The sequence below is a fragment of the Drosophila sechellia genome, chromosome 3R (assembly GCF_004382195.2).
Source record: "Drosophila sechellia strain sech25 chromosome 3R, ASM438219v1, whole genome shotgun sequence".
NCBI classification, from domain to species: Eukaryota; Metazoa; Arthropoda; class Insecta; order Diptera; family Drosophilidae; genus Drosophila; species Drosophila sechellia.
In genome coordinates, this window is record NC_045952.1 from 7,566,545 (window position 1) to 7,587,965 (window position 21,421).

Consider the following 21,421-nt stretch of genomic DNA (forward strand, 5'->3'; position numbering starts at 1 on the left):
CTTACGACTTTTTTATTAGAGACTTGAAAGGACAAAGATGAATATTGCTTGAAACCGGTTGCAGCTATTAGCATTAGCATTACATAATTTATTGTTGACTGTTGAAAAGCTCCGCTTAGATCAGGTTCTAAGCATTCGAGTTCAATCCACTATTCACTATATCGTGACCGAGGCGTTTATTGTTTTTTAGTCAGTTCAATTACGTGATTGCAATGGACAAGTTGATTTCACTGACTTTCCTGTGTTGGTGTATCCCAGTTATGATCTCGGGAGCAAGCTTACGTGCGTGGGTTTTCAGTGCCAGGTTGATCTGATTTTAACTGAGATGAACATTTCCAGCCGAAGATGTTGAGAAGTGCCATTTCGGGGACTCAACCTGCCTGGTCAGAAGTATCAATGCATTGATTAAGCACTACCCCAAGGGCATTCCAGAGATAGGACTTCCGCCGCTGGACGCCTACAACTTTCCCGATTCCGTCATTATGGAATCACCCAATCGCGGTCCTATCTGGATGGACTTCCGCATGCGAGACAACGTGAACAAAGGTTTCAATAATGCCACAATCACCCATGTCGAGGGTTTCCTGTACGAGCCCAATCAGAAGCAAATTGTGCTGAAGGTCCGTTTGCCACGACTTCTGCATGAGGCCACTTACGAAATGAGTGGCAGGGTTTTGCTCTTTTTCTTTAACACCACTGGAACGTTGACATCCGACTTTCAGAACTTCAGGATTACCTTGACCATCAAGGCGTTGGTGGAGTACAGGAATGACAAGCGCTATCTGAAGATTTACAATCTGGTGCCAAGTCTCGACTTGGATCGGTAATTGGATAGCAAATGAGCAGTGTTCGCTGATTTACTTTCACGTTCAACTTTTAGATGGATCATATGGTTGGATGGGCTGTACAAGGAGAACACGGATGTGACTGTTTTCATGAATAAGCTGGTCAACGATAACTGGGTGGAGTTCTGGAATGATTTGCAGCCCGGCCTAGTCAAAGCCTTCACCGATGCCTTCACTGTCCTGCTCAACAGGGTTTTCGATAACGTAGCCTACGATGATATGTTTCTTCCTTATGTAGACATTCGGATGGGATCATAGTTAAAGCAACTACTTAAGATCGCATATATTATGCATATATTATATAATATATCATTAGGTTTACCTTTGCACCCATTGATATTTTTCTTTTTCGTGCTTTTTTTATGTTCTTTATCTTTAAGGTTTGTAGAAACTTAATACCCCAATAAAAGTGTAGCATATTCCCACCTGCTCTGATATATACTATATACTATACTGGAATAACTACATTTAATTCAATTTTTCTTTGCCGAGGTTGTGAAACTCTCCGTCCTCCTGAAGCTCATCGTAGAATATATGATCGTTGTAGGACTCATCGCGATGGTACATATGTTGAAGAGCTTTGGAACTGGTGCCCCGCTTGGACTTTCGATGGTCGGCGGACAGCTTAATGAGCTTCTGCCGCTTATGGGTGCGTCCCAGGAACTGAAGGGGACTAGTCACCTCTTCCAACTTCGCTAGGGAAGCGGCCCGTTCAACCGTAGTTATAATATCCGGAGTCTTGTCAATTTTTTCCTGGCGTTTACGACGCTTTAGACTGCGTCTCCTGGCTGGCGGACCTAATGGACGCAGCACTATCCGGAATGGGACCATGTGAAAGTGCTTCTTGGGCTTTGGCTTCTTGGGTTTTTTCCACATGCCTCTGTACTGGTCCACCACGCTGCAGGTCTGCATGTCGCGCGCCTTGGGAATGCCTTCATCCAGCTTTGGTGGACACTGTAGTACGTAGTACAGGTCGCCGAGCTGTCCTCCATTCAGAGTGCTGATTTCTTGGGAGTGGGAGTCGATGTCCGCATCCGAGTCTTGGACGAAAAGTAGCTGAGCAGCTGGCACCTTGTAGTAGGCGAACATGTTGCGCTCCACCACGATGGCTAGACTCAGCTGCTGGATTAGACCCAGTCCCAATGCCAACTGCCACATGGTCGCCAATCAACTGGTTGGAGCCAGCGACTCTGGCTTCCGCTTATAAGCATATTGATTTTCAGGCTTGGCTGACTACTTGCATAAATGTGGTGCGGTTTTTGGGGTCTGGAGTTCAGTGAACCATCACCCAAAGCACGAGACACATTCCGCGACCTAGGCCTTGTCCAATCCCAGGTGGAAATGGAAAAGTGGAAAAACTTTTACAGCCGGAAGTCATGCAATTATCTGTTGCATTCCAGACATACATACATACTTAGGCACCTTGTTGCTATCGTGGCAACAGGTGACTACTTTGTTTACAACCACTTGTTAATCGCGCCTGCGCTTGTAGTTTCCATAAAAAGGGGTTACAAATTATGGGAAATACGAATGATTTACTTGGATGGTGTTACCTGAGCGAATTCCCCTGGCCAACTGTTGCGATTCTGAAGCAACAGTTCTTGTCGTGCTCGGAAACCATTCATTCTAACCATTTGCGGACAGGTGCCTGATGGACTTTTTAGGTCTTTCGCGTGTTTAGTGTGTTGCATGTTGCACATTCAGGTGGTTTACCCATCCATTCTGACATCAAATTTTCCATTTATTGGTAGTAAAATGCAAGAGTACAACAACCGAATGCCTAATTTGGTTGAAAATATAGAAAATGTTGAGCATTTTGTTTTTAATGATTTCTAAACGAAATATTGGTAAACCATCAAAGAGACTTTAATATCATTACATTTGCCTAAGCAAAAGTCACAACCCATATAATCTCATGTTATATAAATCGTCTCAACATTACTAATTAATTCTACAATTAATATTCATTGACTAATGAACACAACCACTTAATCAATTAGCACATAATCAATCGAAGCAAAGTGTGCAAATCCAAGAAACTTAATTTGAAAATGGCGTGCTTTCGGCCATTTAAACGGAAATAAGCGCAACAAATGGCCATTGACTTAGCAACCAACTTGACAACGGCCATTATGGCGCAGGGGAAAAATCAACAAATCCTTAGCAACGAGTCCTGCCACGATCACTTTTGCGCCTGAATGTGCGTGTCAAGTCGTCAGCGGAAATAACAATCAATTCAGTCGCTTACCAGCAGCCGAGGTAAGTAGTCGCAATTGGAAAAGGAAAACCCGCGGAACCCTCTTTGGAAAACTAATTTAATACATATAATATATACAAAAAATTGCAAATTAATGAACTAATGAAATAATTGATAGCTAATACGTGGTTAAGCTCGTTTTACAAGTAATTTTGTTGGTTTTCAAAGGAAGTTCTTCAATTTTTGCCATCATAAGTGTTATGTAATCAGTAAAAATTGTGTAAATTGTTACATAACATACGAAAAAGTTCTTAAAATTAAAAGTGTTCAATTTTATCAAGTTATTTTTAAAGAATAACATAAAAACATATTTCGTAATACCGAAAAATCCCTATTGATTTGCAATTTTAATCGATTTCATATACTAGTTGTTAGTGGTAACAAGGTCAGCCAAACACTCAGATATGCATGTGCACCTCATCCCCACAGCAAACAACAGACAACAGCAACAGCCAGACAACCACTGCAGGAGCAGAAGCACCAAAGCAACCGCCCCACCCACAACCAACCCCCAGCGAGTGGGTCGCGATGGAGCCATCCACCAGCGCCGAGGCCGCTGCAGCGGCGGCAGCTGGTGGCCCGGATCCGCGCCTGGAGCTGATGGGGTCCTTTGTCATCAAGTCCCTGAAGCTGAAGCCGGAGAAGTGGACGCGTGTCGTCACGGTGGAGGAGCACAAGGGCATCATTAAGGAGTTTCTGGACAGGAACACCCCGGTTGTCCTGATTATCATCCTCACCCCAGCCGCCCAGCTGGTCCCATCGACCACCTTTCCATTATCACAGCTGAAGAGCAAGGGCGTGTACTTCATCAAGCGCTATGCATTGCCCATTCCTCGGGAGGATTGCGGCAACTTCATCATCTACGGCGATCTAGCCACGCGCACCATTGACCAGCTGTCCGCATTGGTGGAGGAGGTACTGGTGCCCCTCCTGTCCAACGAGGACAACTACCGCAGCTGGCCCATCATGGTGGCCCAGGACGTGCAGAAGCACGTGCACAGCCTTAAGAGCACCGTGCACCAGGTGAAGGGTCAGGTTAGCGGGGAGACCATCCTGGCCATGCCCGTGGGCGTCGAGAAGATAGTGAAGGCGGCCAAGGAGCTGGTCGAAACGGAGCAGTGCCAATTCGATCTGTACCTGAAGAGCGCCATCGAGGGCGTTGTCATCAAGTGGGCCACTCAGATCCACGAGGTCATCAAGGAGAGTCCCTCGAACGCCTTTGCCAATGGCCAGAATCCAACTCCACACACGGGTGAGTACGACATGGTGGTGGTGGCACGGCACCACGTGTGACGGTTTTATTTTTGGCTCGCTCCGTTTATTATTTATTGATAAAATTCAAGTCTCCCCATATCCTAGCAACCCCGAAATTTGCATGTTCGTACTCATCCAAAAGTTTCGTCCTGCTTTATTATCTGTTCACGAATGACATTCCGCGTGCATGCAATATGAATGTACTTCTGATGCTATTGTCATAGGACTAAATGGGTTATCGGATTTATTACGCGTTCACATTTGACATTGACAATTGAGTAGAATGGGTTCATAGAAAGCCGGAAACTAAGTGCTGGAATTGCCTAAATCCACTCCGATTTTCACGGGGTTTTCGAATTAAAGAGCGGTGGAATGAACATATTACTACTAAACAGAATATAACGTATACTTTTCATAACCCACCACCAAGTCAAGATTTTATAAGTACCTTATTGGCAAAATGATTAAACATGCAAAACCAAATATCTGGATTAATTCGCTTGATTAATTAATATGCGCAATCTCCATCGTGTCATCTGTATATCCCCCTGTCAGAGTTCACATTTTGGAACAATCGCCTCAAGAATCTGTCGTTCATCTACGACCAGTTGCGCAACGAGCGCATTCGTGCCATGGCCCTGATACTGGAGTACTCGATGAGTGCCTACCATCCGTGCTTCCAGACCCTCTTCAAGAACGTCGTTACGGGTGAGTGTGGTGGCGCGAAACGTGAGTTTAGCATGCTAATCGGTGATTTCCGCAGCTCTGGCGGAGGCAAAGGACATAACACTCTATCTGAACCCCCTGAAGCGCCCACTTCAGCACCTGGAGGAGATTGATTTCGCCGAGTGCAAGCCGTTGCTCATTCCGTTCATGAACACGGTGGGCATTTTGTGGGGCAACTCACGCTACTATTGCCAGTCGGCGAAAATAACCGTGCTGTTGCAGGAAATATGCAACTTGATTATACACCAGGTGGGTGGAAGGCATTTGGCGGATAGAAACGGATACGACATCTGATATATTTGATCGATTGCAGGCCAAGAGATACCTGGATCCCTCGTCCATATTCCACAGCGATATCGACGAGGCCATGCAGCGACTCACCCTGTCCATCCAGATACTGAAGTTCTTTCGGGAGCTATTCGACTACTACAAGGAACGACTGGCCACGTTCTTCACGGAGCCCGAGGAGCGGCCGCCGATTTTATGGACTTTTCATCCAAATTCAGTTTTCAAGCGCTTTAATGCCTTCCTCGAACGCCTCACAACAATTCAATGGTAAGTTTGTTGGGTTGATTTACTTTAAAGATAGTTGCTGCTACTTAGCTCTGGCTTTGCCAAGGTTCTTCTTTACTGTGATTGAATTCCTGAAATTAGAGAAAGTCGAAATCGGTGGGCTGCGGGGTCGCCAGCTCAGCACTCGCATCACAGATGTCTACGTGGAGTTCAATCAGTACTTCACGGCCTTCGCCTCGAAAAGCTACGATGTTCTCGATCCAGATGATCACGAGTTCGATGAGGACTTCAAGGGCTTCCAGACCCGCATCCTTGAGCTGGACATGAAGCTGGCTGCCATTTTGTGCCAGGCCTTTGATGATTGCCACAACCTGGAGAGTATTTTCAAGGTATCACTTGGAATTCCCTAGAACATATTTATGTTTTACTGATCTCTGATCCTGCGTGTACTTTAGCTCATTAGCATTGTGGGCAGTGTGCTCGATCGACCAAAGATCAAGGAGGAGTTCACCCAGCGTTATGCCGAAATTGTGCGGATGCTTGATGATGAGATGACCGTCTGTGAGTCCATCTACGACAAGCAAATGGAACTGAAAAAGGTGGGCGACAACCTGTATCCCAACTACAATTGTCCACCAGTAGCCGCCTTCATACGCTGGTGCCATCAGCTGGAGACGCGGATCACGGCTCCAGTCAAGAACTTTAAGGCATTACAGCATGAGTAAGTACTCTAAACCATATGATAAATAAGATTCCATCAATCCCTAATCGTTTGCAGGATCACCAAGACAGAGAAGTCCCAGGAAATCGTAGAGCGCTACGAGATCCTCATGGTGAAACTGGGCTCCTGCAAGACTCAGTTCTTTGATGACTGGGCAGGTCAATTGGACGGACAGATCGAGGAGAATCTGAAGAAATCGCTTATTGCGCGGGATCGTCGCCACAATTCGCTGATCCTCAACTTCAGTGCCGCCTTGTTTTCCATTCTGAGGGAGGTGCATTACATGCAGCAAATGAAGATCGAAGGAATTCCCCAAATTGCCATCGACTTTGCCGAAAAGAGCGACGTCTTTCGATCTTATACCCTCAACCTGGAGAAGACCATTGATTGGTACAACAGCATACAAGAAGGTAGCTCACCGGTGGAACTAAGGCTGATCGAACCCGAGATAAAGATGATTGATGATCTGGTTGAGATAGGCGTGAATCAGCTAGTTTGGAATTCTTCAGGTGCGTCTTTTCAGTCAAGTGGAAAATTCAGAATTTATTAGGAGATCGAGACATATTAAGCTACATTTTATTTTAGGGATATTATGTTAATGTTCTTCTGGCATTTGCAGATATTCTAAGTTATCTCGATAAGCTACGCAAGCCGGTGGCTGCTCTTCAGAATCGCATGGATCACACCCAGGGAAATCTTCGCCAGATTCGCAAGATAATGGGCGTGTGGGCCAAGCAGCCTCTTTTCGAGAGGCGGGACTGCAAAAAGGACACTGTGCTCTCCATAGACGAGCGCCCGGATCGGACATCCAAGCGATACGCGGAGATCCAGGCAGCTTCGATTGAGATCCACAAGCTGCTGCAGGACAACATGCTGCAGTTTGACATGGAAAGCAAACAGGACGACGCAGTGTGGCTGAGTTACGTGGATTTTGTGGACAACATCGTTTACGAAAACATCCTAAAGACAGTTGGCGTGAGCGTTGGCTATCTAGCAGAGAATATGGATCCGGAGAACAACTATGCTCCACTATTTGAATCTCGGCTGGAACTTGTTGAACCCAATCTTGTGTTTGTGCCCTCGCTGGATCCCGAGGATCCGATGGGCTTTAACAACATGTTGATAGAACTGATGCGGGACATCATGAAGATGGGGTCGTTGATTAAACGCCTAAAGCCCAATGTAAAGCGCAACTACGTGGAGATGATAAAGGAAAACCAGGACATCATCGATATGCGCCGCGAGATATTAAACGGTGTGGATCTGGTGATGGAGGAGGCCTCTCGATTTTGTCGCCAGTTTGAGCGGTACTCTTATCTCTGGCTTGACGATCGTGAAGAATGCATGGAGTACTTCCTGGAGTACGGACGCATGTTGGATCCCGATGAGATTGAGCTGATACTGATTAACGATCCCAATCAGCCGCCTCCGCAACCCTGCCAGCCCACGATCGAGGCTTTCAGGGAGCAGATCGACAACTACGAATCTCTGTTCAACGAGATCGAGGACATTGGTCCATTCCAGGTGTTCAGTTCCTGGTTCCAGGTGGATGTGCGGCCATTCCGCCAGGCCCTGCTCAATACAGTGTGCAAGTGGGGCAACATGTTCAAGGAGCACCTGGTCACCACAGTCACCTCAAGCCTCATGAATCTCAGTCATTTTATTCGTAAAGCCGACGAGGGTCTGCTGCAGACGGTGAAGGAAAAGGACTACGAGGGTCTGGTCAGCATCATGGCGTACCTAATGCAGGTTAAGGAACGGGCCGCCAAGACCGACGAGATGTTCGAACCCATGCAGGAGACCATTCAACTGCTGAAGTACTATGACATGGATATTCCCGAGGAAGTTAACGTGCTGCTGCAGGAACTGCCGGAGCAGTGGGCGAACACTAAGAAGATCGCCACCACGGTGAAGCAGCAGGTGTCGCCTCTGCAGGCCACTGAGGTGGTCAGCATCCGGAACAAGATCGCCCTCTTTGAGAGTCACATCCAGCTCTTCCGGGAGGTCTTCAAGACGTACGACTTCTTCCGGTTCGATTGCTACAAGCCGTACCTCCTGATGGACCGCATCAACGACGATATGTTCCTATGTGAGAGTGAGATGAGGGACATTCAGGAGTCCGGAAGTTTGTTTGAGGTCAACATTCCGGAATTCAAAGTTCTGAAACAATGTCGCAAGGAGCTGCGCATGCTGAAGGTATCCCTTTTACTTGTAGAATTTCACAAATATGGATTTATTTCTTTATGTCTACCACTTTATCTGTGCATGTTTAATCAACTACTATACTAAATTTATGCATGCCACATGTGGAACTTTGAGCTTTTCTTTTTTCCCCCGCAAGTGATTTACTAACCCTAATCGTAATGAATACCCTAATCCGTACTAATCCCCCGATTGTTCCAATAACTCTTTAAACTCTCCCAGCAACTCTGGGACTACGTCAATATCGTGGCCACCAGCATCGACGATTGGAAAACGACGCCGTGGCGCAAGGTGGACGTGGAGAACATGGACATTGAGTGCAAGAAGTTCGCCAAGGACATACGTCTGTTGGACAAGGAGATGCGCCCGTGGGACACCTTCATCAACCTGGAGTCGACGGTCAAGAACATGCTGACCTCGCTCCGAGCCGTCGGGGAGCTGCAGAATCCGGCCATTCGGGAGCGTCACTGGAACCAACTGATGAACTCCACCAAGGTCTATTTTGTGTTTCCATTTTTAATGATTTCTTGATTTTGAACTCTTACGCCAATCCCAGCCATTTGGCCCGATGTAAATAATCCGTGTAAATCTTTCCACTTCCCCCAGCACACGAGCTCCACCAATTGGCAGCTCCATTGTATAGCAATACGTTTTAATCATTTTCTTTCCAAACTCGTTTCGTTTCCGCTTGATTTCCGGGATACTGTGCCCGGCCCAAACTGTACAGTTCTTGTAAATACCATTTCATTGCAGAGTTTGGCCGCCCTGCCCAAGGAAGTGACCGTAAGTGGCTTGGCCAATTCCAGAGCATGTGTCAGTCGTAGTTTCGTAGTTATATCCGTATAGCCACTGTAGTCGATATCTGCACCCCGAAATAGCACCGATTAGTATTGCTTAAGTTTGATCCTCTTATAGGTCAAGTTTATCATGGACCACGAAACGACGCTGGCCGAATTGTTGGGCCTGAATCTGCACGAATGCGAGGAGGAGGTGAAGAACATCGTCGACAAGGCGGTCAAGGAGATGTCCATGGAGAAGATACTGCGGGATCTGAACACAACGTGGACGGTCATGGAGTTTGACCACGAGTTGCACCCGCGTACCGGCTGTAACCTCCTGAAGGCTTCGGAAGAACTCATAGAGACGCTTGAAGATAATCAGGTTTGCCTACAGAATCTAATAACATCCAAGTACATCGCCCATTTCCTCGAAGAAGTGTCCACTTGGCAAAACAAGCTCATGATCGCCGATCAAGTGATAACCGTATGGTTTGAGGTGCAACGCACTTGGACCCATCTTGAGAGTATCTTCATGAGTTCGGAAGACATACGCAAACAGCTTCCCGTCGATTCGGATCGATTCGATAACATTGACGCCGAGTTTCGCGTCCTCATGGATGAGATGTCCGTCTCGTCGAACGTGGTGGCGTCCACCAATCGTTCCGGCCTAATCGAACGCCTGGAGCATTTGCAGAAGGAGCTTACGCTTTGCGAAAAGGCATTGGCAGAGTACTTGGAAACGAAACGCTTGGCTTTTCCTCGCTTCTACTTCGTGTCCTCGGCGGACCTGCTGGACGTATTGAGCAACGGCATCCAGCCGGAAATGGTCACCAAGCACCTGACCAAGCTCTTCGACTCGATCGCCCGCCTGAAGTTCAACCGCGACGAGTCCAACGAGATCAACACGGCGTCGGGAATGTACGCCAAAGATGGTGAGTACGTGGAGTTCAACGAGTTGGCCAGCATCCGAGGACCCGTAGAGGTCTGGCTAAACCGTATCCAGGCGGCGATGCGTGCCAGTCTGAGGCACTACGTCATGGAGGCGGTGATTGCCTACGAGGAAAAGCAGCGGGAACAGGTTAGTTCAATTCTTTTCACGTCCCATTAGTAATAGGACTTTCATGAGATGTTTGTAAAACTAACAAATTTATTCTTTCAATTAGTGGTTATTCGACTACCCTGCCCAGGTGTCCCTCTGCGGATCGCAGATCTGGTGGTCCACGGAGGTGAACATCGCCTTTAGCCGGTTGGAGGAGGGCTATGATAACGCCATTAAGGACTACTACAAGAAACAGATATCGCAGCTCAGTCTGCTCATAACGCTTCTGCTGGGTGAGCTTAGCAAAGGCGATCGTCAGAAGATAATGACGATATGCACAATTGATGTGCACTCTAGAGATGTGGTCGCCAAGATGATTCAGGCCAAATTGGATTCGGGCTCCGCGTTTATGTGGCAATCGCAGTTAAGACATCGCTTCGACGATGTGGAGAAGGACTGTTTTGCCAATATTTGCGACGCAGAATTCCAGTATTGTCACGAATACTTGGGCAATACGCCACGCCTGGTCATAACGCCGCTCACAGATCGTTGTTACATTACACTGACCCAGTCCCTCCACCTGGTAATGGGGGGCGCTCCAGCCGGGCCAGCCGGAACCGGAAAGACCGAGACCACCAAGGACTTGGGGCGCGCCATCGGCATATCGGTTTACGTCTTCAACTGCTCCGAGCAGATGGACTACCAATCCTGCGGCAATATCTACAAGGGCCTGGCCCAAACGGGCGCCTGGGGCTGCTTCGACGAATTTAACCGCATCACTGTGGAGGTCCTGTCGGTGGTTGCCGTTCAAGTAAAGTCCGTCCAGGATGCCATTCGCGACAAAAAGGACAAGTTCAACTTCATGGGCGAGATGATCAGCTGCGTGCCCACGGTGGGCATATTCATCACTATGAATCCGGGCTACGCGGGCCGCACGGAGCTACCGGAGAATCTAAAAGCCCTCTTCCGCCCTTGCGCCATGGTCGTGCCGGACTTCGAGCTTATCTGCGAGATTATGCTGGTGGCCGAAGGATTTCAGGACGCGCGAGTTCTGGCCCGCAAGTTCATCACGCTTTACACGCTCTGCAAGGAACTGCTCTCTAAGCAGGATCACTACGATTGGGGTCTCAGAGCTATTAAATCTGTGCTCGTAGTGGCGGGATCCCTGAAGGTGAGATTTCTTTTGTTCCTGGTAATGGGAATGCTGATCTAACTTGGGTATTACACTTTATTGGGTACTCATATTGCTATTGTTTGGTTTAATAGTTAATTGTCTTGGGTCTTATTGTCTAATAGTTGATTTAATTATTCTTTTCGCTTTCCAGAGAGGTGATCCCGGTCGTCCGGAGGAGGAGGTGCTGATGCGCGCACTCCGAGACTTCAACATACCGAAAATCATCACGGACGACATGCCGGTGTTCATGGGGCTTATCAGCGACCTGTTTCCCGCCCTGGATGTGCCCCGCAAACGTGATCAGGATTTTGAACGCACCGTAAAACAAGCGGCCTCCGATCTCCTACTACAACCAGAAGACAATTTCATACTGAAGGTAGTGCAGCTGGAGGAGCTGTTGGAGGTACGTCACTCCGTGTTCATCGTTGGCAATGCGGGCACTGGGAAGACCCAGGTGTGGAAGACGCTGCTGCGCACCTACCAGAACATCAAGCGGAAGCCGATTTTCAATGACTTGAATCCGAAAGCTGTGACCAATGATGAACTTTTCGGCATTATCAACCCGGCGACACGCGAGTGGAAGGACGGCCTGTTCTCGGTGCTGATGCGGGATCAGGCAAACATAACGGGCGATCAACCAAAGTGGATCGTGCTCGACGGCGACATCGATCCGATGTGGATTGAAAGTCTCAATACCGTGATGGACGACAACAAGGTCCTCACATTGGCCAGCAACGAACGCATTGCGTTGACGCCTTCGATGCGTTTGCTCTTCGAGATCTCCAACCTGAGAACAGCAACGCCGGCAACCGTATCCAGGGCTGGCATCCTGTACATTAACCCGCAGGACTTGGGTTGGAATCCGTGAGTATGGGGAGTAACTGGGATACCCGTTCTACTACTACTTTTCTCAAGTTCAAATCTCTCACTACTTTCTTTATTATTATTCAAAATTGGCATTGCTGTACCTCATGTTCTCGTTTTGCATTCCTCTCAAATAGCTGGAATCGGAACCGATCTTTCCTAGAACATTTTACATAATACTATATAAGAACTATATAAGTTCGTTCCACTAACCCATCTCTCTTTCCAGCTATGTAACCAGTTGGGTTGAAACGCGTAAAATTCCAGCCGAAAAGTCCAATTTGGTCATGTTATTCGATAAGTACATACCGCCTTCATTGGAAACGATTCGCGTGCGTTTCAAGAAGATCACGCCTGTCGCCGAAATGGCACACATTCAAATGCTGTGCCATCTCCTAAACTGTTTTTTAATACCAGCGAACACGCCGGCCGACTGTCCAAAAGAATGGCACGAACTGTACTTTGTTTTTGCCTGTATTTGGGCCTTCGGGTCGGCCATGTTCCAGGATCAAGCCATTGACTACCGCGTGGAGTTCAGCAAATGGTGGGTAAATGAGTTCAAAACTGTTAAGTTCCCGCCAGGTGAGTGCCGATCCCCGATCAATTGACTTAACCCACGAGCTTAAAGCATTCTCTCCTGCTCCATTGCAACCTCCAAGGTGGAACAGTTTTCGACTACTTTCTGGACAGCGAGACGAAGACCTTCCTGCCCTGGACCGAGAAGATCCCCAAATTCGAGCTGGACTCGGACCTGCCGCTGCAGGCTGTCATCGTGCACACCTCCGAGTCGATACGCCTGCGTTTTTTCCTAGATCTCCTGATGGATAAGAAGCACCCGGTGATGCTAGTGGGGAATGCCGGCTGCGGCAAGACCGTACTGGTGAACGAGAAGCTTCAATCGCTTTCTGAGAATTACGCTGTCACGACAATACCATTCAATTACTATACCACGTCCGAAATGTTGCAAAAGATCCTCGAGAAGCCGCTGGAGAAGAAGGCGGGACGCAACTACGGACCGCCCGGCAACAAGCTGCTCTGTTACTTCGTGGACGACATCAATATGCCGGAGGTGGATGCCTACGGAACAGTACAGCCGCACACGCTAATGCGGCAGCACCTGGACTACGGCCACTGGTACGACCGGAACAAGCTCACTCTAAAGGACATCCACAACTGCCAGTACGTGGCGTGCATGAACCCCACCTCCGGTAGCTTCACGATCAATCCGCGCCTGCAGCGCCACTTCTGCGTCCTGGCTGTGAGTTTTCCAGGTCCCGAGTCCATCACGGTCATGTACTCGTCCATCCTGGCACAGCACTTCGCCAACGCGGAACAGAAGTTCACTCCGATCGTCACGCGGATGACGCCCAACATTGTGGCCGCCACGATCGCTCTGCACAACAAGTGCTTGCAGGTCTTTCTGCCCACTGCAATCAAGTCGCACTACATCTTCAATCTGCGCGACATCAGCAATGTCTTTCAGGTGAGTTTCGACGATGATGGTGGATGGTTGGTAGCTTTTAAATTGTCTAATCCCCTTCCAGGGACTGCTGTTCAGTTCGACAGAGTGCTTGACGGGCTCCACAGATCTTATACGCTTGTGGCAGCACGAGACACAGAGGGTGTACTCGGATAAGCTAACGGACGATAAGGACATCGATAGCTTTACCAAGATGCAGCATGACATTGTCAAGAAGTCATTCGAGGAAATTGACGAGTCCGTCATATTCGACAAGCCGAATATTTACTGTCATTTCGCTGGAGGAATTGGTGATCCTAAGTACATGCCCATCAAGGGTTGGCCTGAGCTTCACAAACTCCTTCAGGAAGCAATGTCATCGTATAATGATCTAGTCGCTGCCATGAACCTGGTGCTATTCGAGGATGCGATGATGCACGTATGCAGGTGGGATACACCCATATGGAGCCTCAATTGCAATTACTAACAATGACGCTACTTTCAGGATCAATCGCATTTTAGAATCACCGCGTGGCAGCGCCTTATTGGTTGGTGTTGGTGGCAGCGGGAAACAATCTCTAGCGCGCTTGGCAGCATTCATATCCAGCTTGGAGGTCGTGCAGATACAGCTGAAGAAGGGCTACGGAGTCAATGACTTGAAGGTTTCTCAGTCTACTAGTCCCTTGCCCAACCTGACTAATCCTAACCATCAACCCATTGCAGAATGAATTTTCAGGACTTTATCTGAAGGCCGGACTAAAGAACGTTGGCATTATGTTCCTAATGACGGATGCGCAGATACCCAGCGAGGATTTCCTCGTCTTGATCAACGATATGCTCGCGGTAGGTTTATACTAACTGCATTTAAGTGTTCGGCACCAAATTTATTAAATTCATTCACTTTCAGACTGGCGAGATTCCGGATTTGTTTCCCGATGACGAGATTGAGAACATTATCGCAGGGGTTCGAAATGAGGTTAAAGGCGCGGGACTTGTTGATACGCGAGAAAATTGCTGGAAATTCTTCATCGATCGTGTGCGCAAGCAGCTTAAGATAGTTTTGTGCTTTTCACCAGTGGGTTCGACACTGCGTGTTCGGTCGAGAAAATTCCCGGCCATCATCAATGCCACATCCATCAATTGGTTCCACGAATGGCCTCAGGAGGCACTCATATCGGTGGCGATGAACTTCCTCGCCCAGAACAAGGTGTTGCCGGAGAACCACCGCGATTCCGTGGCCAAGTTCATGGCCTACGTCCATACATCGGTCAACACCACGTCCAAGGTGTACCTCCAGAATGAGAGGCGCTACAACTATACCACACCGAAGAGTTATCTGGAGCAGATAAACCTCTACATTAAACTACTCAACCACAAGAACGAGGACCTGCAGAGCAAGATCGAGCGTCTGGAGAACGGACTGGAGAAACTGCGGTCCACTGCCCTACAGGTGGCCGATCTGAAAGTAAAGCTCGCCGTGCAGGAGATCGAGCTAAAGGAGAAGAACGAGGCGGCCGACGCCCTCATCGAGATTGTGGGCATCGAGACGGAGAAGGTGCAAACGGAGAAAGCCGTGGCCGACGAGGAGGAAATGAAGGTCGCTTTGATAGCCGACGAAGTCAGCAAGAAGCAGCGGGACTGCGAGGAGGATCTCCTCAAGGCAGAGCCAGCTCTAATGGCCGCCCAGGACGCGCTGAACACCCTGAATAAGGCGAATCTCACCGAGCTCAAGAGCTTCGGTTCGCCGCCAGGCGCCGTCACCAATGTGACCGCCGCTGTGATGGTGCTGCTCTCCCAGGGTGGCAAGGTGCCTAAGGATCGCTCTTGGAAAGCGGCCAAAATCGCCATGGCCAAGGTGGACACGTTCCTCGACTCGCTGATCAACTACGACAAGGAGAACATTCACCCGGAGATCACCAAGGCCATCCAGCCCTATCTGAAGGATCCGGAATTCGAGCCGGAGTTCGTGCGCTCCAAGTCGGGGGCGGCGGCTGGTTTGTGCGCCTGGGTCATAAATATCATTAAGTTCTACGAGGTCTACTGCGACGTGGAACCCAAGCGTAAGGCCCTGGCTGCGGCAAATGCGGAACTGGCCGCTGCCCAGGACAAACTGGCTGGCATCAAGCGGAAAGTGATGGTAGGATTAGGACTCACTGACGGGCTACTCTTAGGTGATCTCTCTTAATACCAAACTATTTCCATTACAGAGCCTCGAGGAGCAACTGGGCAAGCTGACGGCGGACTTTGAGAAGGCCACTGCGGATAAGTTGCGGTGCCAACAGGAAGCGGATGCCACCCAAGCCACCATTGCCCTGGCCAATCGCCTGGTGGGCGGTCTGGCCAGTGAGAACGTACGTTGGGCCGAAGCGGTCAACAAGTGGGTATCTCGACTACATACAAGTGAACTTCCATACTAAATGACTATGTTTATTCTAAATCAGCTTCGTCAAGCAGGGCATTACGTTGCCCGGCGATATTCTACTCATCACCGCCTTTATTTCCTATGTCGGCTGTTTCACGAAAGGATTCCGCATCGACCTCTTACTCAAGATGTGGACACCCTTTTTGAAGAGCATTGATCCGCCCATACCCACAACCGAAAATCTCGATCCCCTTTCGCTGCTGACAGACGATACCACCATCGCTATTTGGACCAATGAGGGTTTACCCAGCGATCGAATGTCCATTGAGAATGCCACCATCCTGTCCAACTCGGATCGATGGCCACTGATGATCGATCCCCAGTTGCAGGGAGTCAAGTGGATCAAGCAGAAGTATGGTGAGGACTTGAAGGTGATTCGTCTAGGTCAGCGCAGTTATCTGGACATCATCGAGAAGTCCATCAATGCGGGCTGCAATGTGCTAATCGAGAATATCGACGAGAACCTGGACCCAGTGTTAGACTCTCTGCTGGGTCGAAATTTGATCAAGAAGGGAAAGTAAGTGGTGGTTTTGGATGAGGCTATTCTGCAAATTACTTACTTATCGAACTTCTTTAGGGCTATCAAAATTGGAGACAAGGAGATCGAATACAACTCCAACTTCCGCCTGATCCTGCACACCAAGCTAGCTAATCCGCACTACAAGCCAGAGATGCAAGCACAAACCACACTTATTAACTTCACCGTAACACGCGATGGACTAGAGGATCAACTGCTGGCGGAAGTGGTGAAAGCCGAGCGTCCCGATCTGGAGGAGTTGAAAGCCGATCTCACAAAGCAACAGAACGACTTTAAGATCATGCTGAAGAAACTGGAGGACGATCTATTGTCGCGCCTTTCGTCGGCGGGTGAGAATATTTTAGGTGACACGGCGCTGGTGGAGAACCTGGAGACCACGAAGAGCACTGCCTCGGAGATCGAGCAGAAGGTGGCCGAGGCGAAGATTACCTCCAAGGAGATCGACAAGGCCCGAGAATACTACAGACCGGCGGCGGCCAGAGCCAGTTTGCTTTACTTCATCCTAAACGAACTAAACACTATCAATCCGATATATCAGTTTTCACTGAAGGTGGGTTTTGAGGACTACAAGTTTAGATGGCCTTATTATGAAATACTTCCTTCGTTGGCAGGCTTTTAGTGTAGTGTTCCAAAAGGCCATAGCCAAGGCTGAACCTGGCGATACTTTGGATTTGCGTGTCTCCAATCTGATTGATTGTATAACGTATTCGGTGTTTCAGTACACTTCGCGTGGTCTTTTCGAATGCGACAAGCTCATCTTCGCCTCGCAAATGACATTTCAGGTAAGAGCAATCCATCAGTAATTCCAGTAGCGATTATTTGAATGCCTTCTTTCAATTCTGCATCAGATTCTTCTTATGAACGAGGAGGTTACATCGGCGGAACTGGACTTCTTGCTCCGCTTCCCGATCAAACCACATGTGACAAGTCCTGTGGACTTTCTGACCAATCAATCGTGGGGCGGAATATGCAGTCTAGCGTCCAAAGATGAATTCAGGAACTTGGACCGCGACATCGAGACCTCCTCGAAGCGCTGGAAGAAGCTGGTCGAATCGGAGCTGCCGGAAAAGGAGAAATTCCCGCAGGAGTGGAAGAACAAAACGGCTCTACAAAGACTTTGCATGATCAGGGCCTTAAGGCCAGATCGCATGACATACGCTTTAGCGTACGTACCTTCTAGTAATACTTTATTCCGGCTATACAATAATTAACCTACTTCCCAAACAGCGACTTCATTGAGGAGAAACTTGGATCGAAATATGTAGAAAGCCGCGCCATGGAGTTCGCAAAATCGTACGAGGAAGCAAGTCCGTCCACCCCCATATTCTTCATCCTCTCGCCAGGTGTAAATCCACTCAAGGACGTGGAGGCGCTGGGCAAACAAATGGGCTTCAGCATGGATCTGGGTAATTTCCATAACGTGTCTTTGGGACAGGGCCAGGAAGCCATAGCAGAGGCCGCCATGGATACGGCGGCCAAGCATGGTCACTGGGTGGTTCTGCAGAACATCCATCTGGTTAGGAAGTGGCTGCCGGTGCTGGAGAAGAAGCTCGAGTACTACGCCGAGGACTCGCACCCGGACTATCGCATGTTCCTGAGTGCAGAGCCAGCCTCGACGCCTTCTGCCCACATCATACCGCAGGTATGTCCATTTCTTCTATGTTGCTACTGATTGTTATAAAATTAATAGATTAAGAATAACATAATTTTGCAGTTGTAGTTTCCCAACAAGTACTAGTAAATTTTCACAATTGTTTTCAGGGCATCTTGGAATCATCAATTAAGATCACCAACGAGCCTCCAACTGGAATGTTGGCTAATCTCCACAAGGCGTTGGATAACTTCACCCAGGAAACACTCGAGATGTCGGGCAAGGAGGCAGAGTTCAAAGCCATTCTCTTCTCCCTCTGCTATTTCCACGCTGTAGTCGCCGAGCGTCGAAAGTTTGGACCCCAGGGCTGGAACAAGATCTATCCATTCAACGTGGGAGATCTCAACATCAGTGTGTCGGTGCTGTATAATTACCTGGAGGCGAATGCCAAGGTACCATGGGAGGATCTGCGCTACCTGTTCGGCGAAATTATGTACGGGGGTCATATTACGGACGACTGGGACCGAAGGCTGTGCATAACCTACTTGGAGGAGTATATGCAGCCGGATTTGGTGGATGGCGAGCTCTTTCTGGCGCCCTCATTTCCCGCTCCGCCCAACACGGACTACCAGGGATACCATACGTACGTGGACGAAATGATGCCGGCGGAGTCACCGTACTTGTACGGACTACATCCCAATGCGGAGATTGGGTTCCTAACCACGCGTGCGGAGAACATCTTTCGCACGGTGTTCGAGATGCAGCCACGGGATGCTGGAGCCGGAGGAGGGGCAACGGTGACCCGCGAGGACAAGGTCAAACAGATCGTCGATGAGATCATCGAGAAGCTGCCCGAGGAGTTCAACATGGTCGAGATCATGAACAAGGTGGAGGAGCGCACGCCGTATGTGATAGTGGCCTTTCAGGAGTGCGAGCGGATGAACTTCCTCACCAGCGAGATGAAGCGCAGCCTGAAGGAGTTGGACTTGGGCTTAAAGGGTGAATTGACCATTACATCGGACATGGAGGTGCTGGAGAATTCACTGTTTTTGGATCAAGTGCCGCCCATTTGGACGCAACGTGCGTATCCTTCGCTCTTGGGTCTCAACAACTGGTTCATCGATCTGTGCCTGCGTCTGCGCGAACTGGAGACCTGGTCCACTGATTTTGTAGTGAGTGAATCGTAATGCAAACTTTGCTCAACAGATCCCCTAAATTGCCTTCCCACAGCTACCCTCCTGCGTCTGGCTGGCTGGTTTCTTCAATCCCCAATCCCTGCTCACGGCGATCATGCAGAGCACCGCCCGTAGAAACGACCTGCCGCTGGACAAGATGTGCCTCCAGTGTGACGTGACCAAAAAGCAGAAGGAGGAATTTACGTGAGTGTCGCTTCCATTGCCCCGCCAATTCCCAATTGACTCTTGACGTGACCCCTTCCCGGGAATGTTTACACTATCATAAGCAATCTCAAATTCGCAATCGTCACAGATTCCAAGAATATTTGATCAGTTTAACTTTAGATGGTCAGTTTCTTCTAAAATGGTATTTACTGTACCATTATAACAAATTTCACTCTTATTTGTTTAATCCCGAAACATTTTAGTTAGGAACGAAATCACTAAATCTATGAATTAGCTCTGAAATATTTTCCCCCAAACGTAATCTAATGGTCCGCTCGACCTTATTTGCTCAGAGCTCAATCCCAATCGCATAATGAATGTAATGTTGTGACATGTAATCATGCCTCCAAGCTGGAAAAAATCCAGCTGCGGCCAATGGCCAGCGAGTGCGAGTCTAAAAATAGCCACAATGCTATTTCATAAGAGCTAATTTTAAACCAGCACTGGAATATAAATATGTGAGACTTATTAATAGACCGCAAATTACAATTGTCTATTTACCCAACGGCTGATTGGGCTGATGAGCTGATGGGCTGAGTGGCTGATGAGCTGATTGCTTATTAAGTGGCGCCCCGCCAGCCACGTTTCACATGGCGACGCTGGTGGGACAACAATGGAGATCCGTCGCGCCGTCGTCGGAATTAATATGCATCTCTGCATGGAGATTAGCATCGACACCCGCCCCTTTTAGTTGGCTCTGGGCTAGACCTGTGGCTAGCTATAGCTACGAGTATGGTCGCGGCATCTGAGATGATCTTGTAATTGCAGGACGGCACCGCGCGACGGCTGCTGCGTGCATGGGATCTTCATGGAGGGCGCCAGGTGGGACATACAGCAGGGTATCATCATGGAGTCGCGCCTCAAGGAGCTCTACCCATCCATGCCGGTGATCAACATTCGGGTGAGTTGGAAATGCAAATCGGGCAAATGCTAAAATCCGCAAATCGGCGAATCGAGGGCGGATCTGTGGCGTCTCAGTGCTGGCGCATGTTGGCATAAATTCGAAAACTAGATTCAACTCCATTATTCTACTACACTGAATGCGATTCCGATTCAATTTAACCTCGTCTATGTACCGCAGGCAATCACTCAAGATAAGCAAGATCTGAGGAACATGTACGAGTGCCCGGTCTACAAGACCCGCACCCGAGGCCCCACCACCTATGTGTCCAACTTGAATCTGAAGACCAAAGACAAGCCGGGCAAATGGATCCTGGCCGGCGTAGCGCTGCTCTTGCAGACCTAAATGGCTAAATGGCTAACTGCTTAATGCTTAACATAACTTAGTTATCTAACTTAACTTAGTTCAAACGATTTCGTAGTTCTTTTCTAGTTCACAACGTAGAACAATAATAGTCATAAGCTAGACCAATGTACCAAGTTTTATCGTAGACTCCAAGTTTGACTTTCGATTTATTTATTAGAGTGCACCGTTTTCATAATAAAACACCTCCTAAGTAGACTTGCCTTAGGCGCACTAGCATAAAACCTAAAAGAAATGCTGAACGTATTTTGTCTGGAATGGGGATTCATTGTGGTACGAGTATATTGATACACGTAATGCAGATAGGTAAAACCGAACTTTATTCTGTTTGCCTTGACTTCATTTGTTTACCATGCAATTGTTTACATTCGGT

General features: G+C 48.5%; 3 protein-coding genes across 5 annotated transcripts; 2 read left to right on the plus strand and 1 right to left on the minus strand.

The window, feature by feature from the left end:
* The first annotated feature begins 57 nt into the window (after nt 1–57).
* On the plus strand, nt 58–1,282 carry LOC6620072 (protein takeout). 2 transcript variants are annotated; one of them, XM_032722181.1, is made up of 4 exons: nt 58–282; nt 340–620; nt 723–823; nt 881–1,282. In XM_032722181.1, exons 1-4 carry the CDS (start codon nt 213–215, stop codon nt 1,101–1,103), a joined length of 675 nt encoding a protein of 224 aa, XP_032578072.1. In that variant the 5' UTR covers nt 58–212; the 3' UTR covers nt 1,104–1,282. The 2 variants fall into 2 exon arrangements, with proteins under 2 accessions (XP_032578072.1, XP_032578071.1); XM_032722180.1 differs by having other exon boundaries at nt 63–282; nt 340–823.
* On the minus strand, nt 1,277–2,003 carry LOC6620073. The gene has a single exon (XM_002044249.2). It carries the CDS (start codon nt 2,001–2,003, stop codon nt 1,314–1,316), a length of 690 nt encoding a protein of 229 aa, XP_002044285.1. The 3' UTR covers nt 1,277–1,313.
* A 1,627-nt stretch (nt 2,004–3,630) lies between these two features.
* Nucleotides 3,631–21,290, plus strand: LOC6620074 (dynein beta chain, ciliary). 2 transcript variants are annotated; one of them, XM_032720553.1, is made up of 29 exons: nt 3,631–4,354; nt 4,912–5,064; nt 5,120–5,331; nt 5,396–5,637; nt 5,702–5,984; nt 6,051–6,316; nt 6,374–6,825; nt 6,936–8,512; nt 8,741–9,013; nt 9,272–9,301; nt 9,434–10,375; nt 10,461–11,507; nt 11,662–12,374; nt 12,604–12,956; nt 13,034–13,857; nt 13,919–14,280; nt 14,339–14,495; nt 14,557–14,676; nt 14,741–15,970; nt 16,041–16,210; nt 16,275–16,772; nt 16,833–17,343; nt 17,405–17,575; nt 17,642–17,958; nt 18,021–18,435; nt 18,555–19,556; nt 19,615–19,763; nt 20,553–20,685; nt 20,866–21,290. In XM_032720553.1, exons 1-29 carry the CDS (start codon nt 3,631–3,633, stop codon nt 21,028–21,030), a joined length of 13,491 nt encoding a protein of 4,496 aa, XP_032576444.1. In that variant the 3' UTR covers nt 21,031–21,290. The 2 variants fall into 2 exon arrangements, with proteins under 2 accessions (XP_032576444.1, XP_032576445.1); XM_032720554.1 differs by lacking the exon at nt 9,272–9,301 and having other exon boundaries at nt 20,866–21,030.
* The last annotated feature ends 131 nt before the right edge of the window (nt 21,291–21,421 follow it).

What these genes read in the sequence shown, in the direction of transcription:
- LOC6620072 (XM_032722180.1), top strand. Translation starts at nt 213, where the DNA reads ATGGACAAGTTGATTTCACTGACTTTCCTGTGTTGGTGTATCCCAGTT. An exon ending in GATCTCGGGAGCAAGCTTAC is followed by an intron (nt 283 to 339) that starts GTGCGTGGGTTT and finishes GAACATTTCCAG; the next exon opens with CCGAAGATGTTGAGAAGTGC. An exon ending in CCAAGTCTCGACTTGGATCG is followed by an intron (nt 824 to 880) that starts GTAATTGGATAG and finishes TTCAACTTTTAG; the next exon opens with ATGGATCATATGGTTGGATG.
- LOC6620073 (XM_002044249.2), bottom strand. Translation starts at nt 2,003, where the DNA reads ATGTGGCAGTTGGCATTGGGACTGGGTCTAATCCAGCAGCTGAGTCTA.
- LOC6620074 (XM_032720553.1), top strand. Translation starts at nt 3,631, where the DNA reads ATGGAGCCATCCACCAGCGCCGAGGCCGCTGCAGCGGCGGCAGCTGGT. An exon ending in ACATCAGCAATGTCTTTCAG is followed by an intron (nt 13,858 to 13,918) that starts GTGAGTTTCGAC and finishes ATCCCCTTCCAG; the next exon opens with GGACTGCTGTTCAGTTCGAC. An exon ending in ACGGAGTCAATGACTTGAAG is followed by an intron (nt 14,496 to 14,556) that starts GTTTCTCAGTCT and finishes AACCCATTGCAG; the next exon opens with AATGAATTTTCAGGACTTTA.